Below are 7,427 nucleotides of genomic sequence, written 5' to 3' on the forward strand. Positions count from 1 at the left end.
CACATTGTAGACATCTAAACTTATCATGTGCATCTCTCATCCGTCTCAATGTTTTCCCTGAGCCCCCTCGATATACATTTTCTGGAGTACTTTAAGGTATATGAGTGTTCTCTAAAGTAAAAATATTTTCGGACGACATGTTCCTTACTCTGGACGAAAGAAATATTTTACATAGGACGGCGAATGAAGAGTTTGATATCACCATATCATATTTTGTTTTCTGTACCGGATTTATTTATTTATTTATTTATTGATTTTTATATTGATTGTTTAACGTCCCTCTCGAGAATGTTTCACTCATATGGAGACGTCACCATTGCCGGTGAAGGACTGCAAAGTTGGCGCTTACGGCCTTTGAGCAGGGAGGGTACTTTATCGTGCCATGTCTGCTGTGACATGGGGCCTCGGTTTTTGCGGCCTCATCCGAAGGACCACCCCATTTTGTCGCCTCTTACGACAAGCAAGGGGTACTGAGGACCTATTCTAACCCGGATCCTCACGGGGTTCCACCCAGAATGTATTCACATACATATCCTTCTGTGTTTACCGTCCCAAAGTTTAACCATGTATTAACATCGTCTCCTATCTAACACTATGAACACATTTATAATTTTACAATCTCTAATCATAACACAATGTAACAATGTCTGTATCTAAAACTAGAAACATTCATGTCTGCCCTCCAATTGAACTGTCAAATTTCATTTACAGGTTTTAATAAGAAGATATAGCAATCAGATAAACAAACAATGTCCAATGACAGATTTATTTACAAAATATTACATTATTATTAAGAATATGTTCGGGGTTTACACAATCTGGAAACAGATAAGTATCGTAGAACAATAGGCTTTCTCTATAGGTATACAAACTACATCAACATCAGAGTGAAGCATGCTGTCATGTCTTATAAACTACATCAACATCAGAGTGAAACATGCTGTCATGTCTTATAAAACAAACTACATCAACATCAGAGTGAAACATGCTGTCATGTCTTATAAAACAAACTACATCAACATCAGAGTGAAACATGCTGTCATGTCTTATAAAACAAACTACATCAACATCAGAGTGAAACATGCTGTCATGTCTTATAAAACAAACTACATCAACATCAGAGTGAAACATGCTGTCATGTCTTATAAAACAAACTACATCAACATCAGAGTGAAACATGCTGTCATGTCTTATAAAACAAACTACATCAACATCAGAGTGAAACATGCTGTCATGTCTTATAAAACAAACTACATCAACATCAGAGTGAAACATGCTGTCATGTCTTATAAAACAAACTACATCAACATCAGAGTGAAACATGCTGTCATGTCTTATAAAACAAACTACATCAACATCAGAGTGAAACATGCTGTCATGTCTTATAAAACAAACTACATCAACATCAGAGTGAAACATGCTGTCATGTCTTATAAAACAAACTACATCAACATCAGAGTGAAACATGCTGTCATGTCTTATAAAACAAACTACATCAACATCAGAGTGAAACATGCTGTCATGTCTTATAAAACAAACTACATCAACATCAGAGTGAAACATGCTGTCATGTCTTATAAAACAAACTACATCAACATCAGAGTGAAACATGCTGTCATGTCTTATAAAACAAACTACATCAACATCAGAGTGAAACATGCTGTCATGTCTTATACAACCAGATGATTGATACATTAACACAAATCTTAAAAAGAAGAGGTTAAACATATTTTAAGTCAATCAATTTCCTGAAGCATGTTTATGGAATTCATATATTTTCCCTCTGAATGCTTTCAATATCAATTCACCTTATTCTGGAAATAGAATTACTTGTATGTGTAAAGAATTTGAAAAATTGTTTTCAGGCAGTTTTGAAATAATGTCGGATTTTGCTCAATGTATGGATGGACAATGTGATACGTGTCAAGCATTGAAATGAGGAAATTAACACTGAAACCATGGATGCATGCAATCAACTGTAAACCTCAGCCCCGCTTTATTCGTAAATAGATTTTATCACCCGCCCCCTTTCAAAATAATTCCTGAAATGAATGGATCGCCGCCACAGTATGAGATATAAATATAACACTTTTGAAATTGAATTATAATTTCCCTGATGGGGAATGTCATGATAAAGCACAAGGCATACTTTGGTGGCCTTTACTATTGGAGAATTCGCCGGCACTATGTTTTATATGTTATTTTCAGCTTTCGTATGAAGGGTAAAATTTTGATTTATGAAAAGGTATTGTATTTGATAACTTATCTTGATAAAGGCAATACCTCAGCAAAATAGACGCTTCACAAATCTATTTTCCTATATTTAACTGAAAGCAACTTTCAAATTAATGGTGGTTCACTAGTGAATAAATCGTGATTCTTTGATTTAACTTAGTGAAAACAAAGATACCATGTTTTACTTTGGTGAGAACATTTACATTATAGGTATTTAAATCTCAAAGAATAGTTGAATATAAGTCACTATACTGCTTTTGGCGTGACACTAAACTATGACTGGTAATTCAAAACTAGTAAATATTATACTTTCTGTGCCATCTTAAAAGCTTATTTGTAAAATTTGTCAAACTCAGCTCTGAATGGAAATGGACGTATACAATGAAAACTTATTATAAAATATTGTGTTTTTATTTGATATTTAAAGGAACAAATTTTATGCTTTGAAATATATGAAGATCGGCTACAGTTATCAAATTCATCAATCCTAGCAAGAATACAAAATCAAGATCGGGGTAAACAGGGATCCCGGGACACACCAGCGATAAGATCAACCTTCTGCTAGCGCGCTGCTTCTATTCTTTTGGTAAGACTAGTATGTAATTACCTGATTAAATACAACAAGCTAGGGGCAGTTCATTGGTCAGATTCGCCGTTTAAAAGCTTAAGAAGACCGCGGTGTTAAATGTTATTAAGGTAACCGTGGTGTTAAGATATTCAATGTTTAACAACCATAATTTTATATCTAGTATATGGATGGTATGATTTTTGTAATCATGATATCATTTTGAAGGCTTCGTCAGATAAAAATAACTTGTCATAGGATTTTCAATATATTGTTTACTGCTTGATTTATTTCGATTAGAATTTTACAATGACGTGTATGGAAGAGCATGTTGTATCAAAATATTTTTTTAAGAAATATTTTCATACAAATATCTTGGTAAAAGAGTTACATGCGCTTTTACTTCATGGAAATATTAAACAAAATTAATCATTTACTGCACATACATTTTAGAAAATTAGATTTCTCCTATTTTTACAGAGGTAAGTAACGCTTGTACGAAGTCTCAACTGCAAATTATCAGTTTCTAATCATTTACCAGTCATGTGAATTTCATTTACTTCACTTCCGTCATCATTCAATTCTGTTTTGTAAGAATATAAAACAGATCAGCTAATCAAGGAGCAAAGATATTGTTAATGAGGAACTTCTGCCTATTTTTTATTTCAGCTACAAAGTAGTTGTGCGTGGAATCAGAGTGGTGTTTAACAAAGTAATTTTTTAGATGACTGATCACTAGATATGAATTCTTTCGTTTTCCATTTTTGTTGAAGAAACAATTGTCTATGATGTCAGAATGTCTAGTCTTTAATTTATCGTGAGGAAAGGTCGTGTATAGTGTTGAAAAGTCATACGTTTTGATGTTGGCGATTTGAGAAAAGAAATTGCGATTTCAAATTAGCTAAATTTTTAGAATCCACATTTAATTTAAACCACTTCTGGCATATGTAGTCGCACAGTACGTATGAAGTTTCTCTATCACAACTGTTAATATGTTCGTGGGGAGTAAAGATAGGGGCTTGGTAGAACATTTACTGGATCCAGCATTGTATCTTTGTCAAGGATTTTATGAAGTTTAGGAATCCAGTATAGGTACCGTAACTCACAATCTGCCGACCCATGAGTTAAATCACTGTTCCTTATCTTCACCTTTATCTTAGTCTACCTTGATGTAGAATTACGCACAAATTTATCTCATAGATGAATGTACAGGAAAAAATCAACCCACAAAATTTCGGATTCTTCAGCAATTGAAACTACTTTTATCTATGACGAATATATTTTACCGCTATTCAAGCACTTGGAAAAGGTTAATCTTTCTACAAATTTGCGTTGAAAATAGCATTTATTTAAAGATCGATATTATACCTCCTTCATCTGCAGTAGTATTTCCCCCTGTTACTTTTCAAAATTAACACAATGAAAAAAAAACGGATGCAACTTCATGGTTTCGTTTCCATAATTTAGTGATCATAAATCAAAGTGCAAAATGCACGGAATGAATAAATTATTCCATAAATTATCACAGTAATAAATAAATAAATATGGTCAATAGATACAAAACAGTTATACAATAGTAAACATTGGATATAGTAATATAAATATACCTCGTATGTTATAATATTTATAAGTTTGCGAGTAGTGATGACATAATTTTTTTGTAAGTTTACTGTATATATCGATGTGTACATATAGCTATATCGGTCAAAATCAAAAGTTATTTTCTTCGTGATAGCTATATTGCAAATTAAATATCAGGTTCATCAAAAATTGACAAGGAAAGTTCTACATCTGTTAAAGTCAAACCGTCATTGGTCGCATATCATTATAATTCTAAAGATATTTTTGCACAGCATGCCTTGTTAAAGCAACCAATGTTTCGACCTGAATGAATTTTTATCACATATTTCCTTTTGGGGTTTCTCCTACTCGCCATTCGTGTATATGGGAGTGAATAAACCGTTGATTGTTCTCGAGTGTTAATATTTTCTCATTAACGCTGCTAACGTTTCGGTGTAAGAACTCCACGTCTTGCTGTAATTGTGAGGCCACAGGTGAGTCATCCGTGGTTTCGCTTTGGTAAATATGATCCCATTTCTTCTGGTTTTTATTCACTTGCACAGGCTGGTGTGAGGATCCGTTCGGCTGATCATTACTTACATCGTCTTGATTGATGAGATCATCCTTGTCTCGTAACACCTTAATCCATTTACTTTGTTCCATGAATTCTGCTGTTAAAATCCCAATGTCACCGGTCTGAACTGTGTTATCGTGCTGTAGCTTTTCAATTTCCTCATCCTGTTCTTCATTCTTGTCCTCTATTGTATTTATTTTTCGAGTTAGTACACTATTTTCATTTTCTAAAGTCTGTGATTCCCTTTTCTGACTCAGATTATTCTGAGATAACAATTTCAGCTCCTTTTGTGTTTCATATGCTTGTTCCACTAGCGACTCGACTTCCGCCTTCCTTTCCATATTTTCAGCACTTAGTTTCTTAACATCTCTTTTTATTTTGTTTTTGTCAGTTATTGTGATTTTTAACTTCCTCTCTTGTGACACACGCTTCTCATTCAGTTCCTGGATTTTACGGTTCTGTTGGTCGTTTGCTTCATAAAAGGCGTTTATTTTTCTGTCTTGTTCAATGTTCTCGTCCACTAATAACTTCACATTTTTGTCTAAATGGGACGTTGTATCGGAAATAGAGTTAAAGTCTCTTTTATAAGTTGCAATGGAATCTTTTAGATTCTGTATCGTTTGTTTTTGGTTTAACATGTCCCCTGAAAAAGAGTCAATACTAACTGTTGCATCATGGGATAATTTGATTAGCTCCGTTGTTGTTGCATTCTGTGCAGACAGGTTCTCTTGAAAAGAATGGATTCGATGATTCTGTTCATTATTCACATCCCTCAAACTGCGAATACTGGATTTTAGAGAAATCACTTCCTTTCGGAGAGCATCAATCAATCGCTCCTGGTGCTTCCGCTCCGCTTTCAATGTTTTGATGTCAGAAAATACCACTTTTAATGAACGTAAGAGAGTTAATTTCATCGCTGACTCGCGGTTCAGATGCTGGCGAATCATTAGCAATGCAGCGTGTGGTTGTGACGTCATGGATTGTTGTGCATCCGCAAACGATACAGGTGAAAGCATACAAACAACATATCCACATAAAAACCACAGCCTCCTCATTTTTATCACCATTAATCCATACTAAGAATATCGCCTGAATGCTCTACACCGATTTTCTTTTATCAAAGCAATATGTTTTAGAAATGGAGCACATCCCTCTTTCACCTTACAAATGAATTCCTGTTCTGGAACAAATCGTTTATTAATCATTGTCAGGCAGGAAATATTATCACGCTTTAAATATCAATCTGCATATTCATCGTGTTGAAATAATAAAACGTATTGATATTAATTATATGCATTAACACGAATGCGGTTTTACAGTGACTGGCCCGTTGAACCGTCTCATCCATTTATTTATAAAACAAAGTTTGATACAAATGTTCAATTCGGTCAAAGACCAGTTTTGTATAGCGCATGTCTATGGTTTATCAAAATCAAAATGATAGAATTTATTTTTAAAAAAAATTAGGGTAAGTTACATTCTCTCTACTGTAGTCACTATACATATATTGATTCCGGACGGTAGGTTTTCAAATAAACTAAATATGATATGTATGTTAGACTAAGCTTCACGTAAAACAGGGATCATACAATCTACATTTTTCTCGCGATTGCACAATTATAATTGCCGATGATAAATATAGTAACATACCACTCTGGAATTTCAGTAGCAAACGCAATGATGACTAAACACTAACAAACTGTGACGTTAAATAGTCACCCATATGATAAAATTTACATGATTTAAATCAATTTTAGCGCTTTTAGACTATAAAAGTAATAGTTTGTGGTGAATAAAGTTGAATAGGTCTCCCTTTTTATTCCATTATCTCCAGCCGCACTAAAAAAAAAAAAAAAAAAAAAAAAAAAACCTTGCCCATACGATATAGACAAAAACCCCTATACTTTTATTTCATTTTTTAAGAGAATATAAATAGATGCATTTCTGCGTTGATTGTTGTATATTCGTGCAACTTGAAAAAAGTAAATGTGAAGAATGTAACATGCACATGGTTATTTCTATATACATTGTAGAAGGTTTTCAATCCATAAAACTCAGACAAGGTTTTTCTTAACAAAATTGAAATTAAGTGATCCAAAATTAATTAATCGAAAACGATTTAGATATAAATTTAAAAACAAAATAGTTCACAAGTTTCCAAATTCATTAATGAATTGTGCCTCAAACCCCAAAATGTTAAAACATTTTATGCTACCCGTGATAACGCTATCAGCATATCTTTTGGAATTTCAACCCGATTACGTTGATCTTTTCATGAAAAATCAGAATGGGAAATTTCAATGAAATCCTGATACATAAAACACTGTACTCCTAATGTCGGAGTAAGATCTTATTAACTCCTAGTGTCGGAGTGAAATCTGATCAACTCCTAGTGTCGGAGTAAGATCTGATCGACTCCTAGTGTCGGAGTAAGATCTGATCAACTCCTAGTGTCGGAGTAAGATCTTATTAACTCCTAGTGTCGGAGTGAAA

The 7,427-nt window shown here is 33.7% G+C and overlaps 1 protein-coding gene across 1 annotated transcript; it reads right to left on the reverse strand.

The window, feature by feature from the left end:
* Positions 1–750: 750 nt before the first annotated feature.
* LOC125673017 (desmoplakin-B-like) lies at positions 751–6,797 on the reverse strand. Its single transcript, XM_048909264.2, has one exon. The coding sequence runs from the start codon at positions 5,999–6,001 to the stop codon at positions 4,700–4,702; it is 1,302 nt and encodes a 433-aa protein (XP_048765221.2). The 5' UTR covers positions 6,002–6,797; the 3' UTR covers positions 751–4,699.
* Positions 6,798–7,427: the final 630 nt, after the last annotated feature.

This window comes from Ostrea edulis, chromosome 3 (assembly GCF_947568905.1).
Source record: "Ostrea edulis chromosome 3, xbOstEdul1.1, whole genome shotgun sequence".
Taxonomy (NCBI): domain Eukaryota; kingdom Metazoa; phylum Mollusca; class Bivalvia; order Ostreida; family Ostreidae; genus Ostrea; species Ostrea edulis.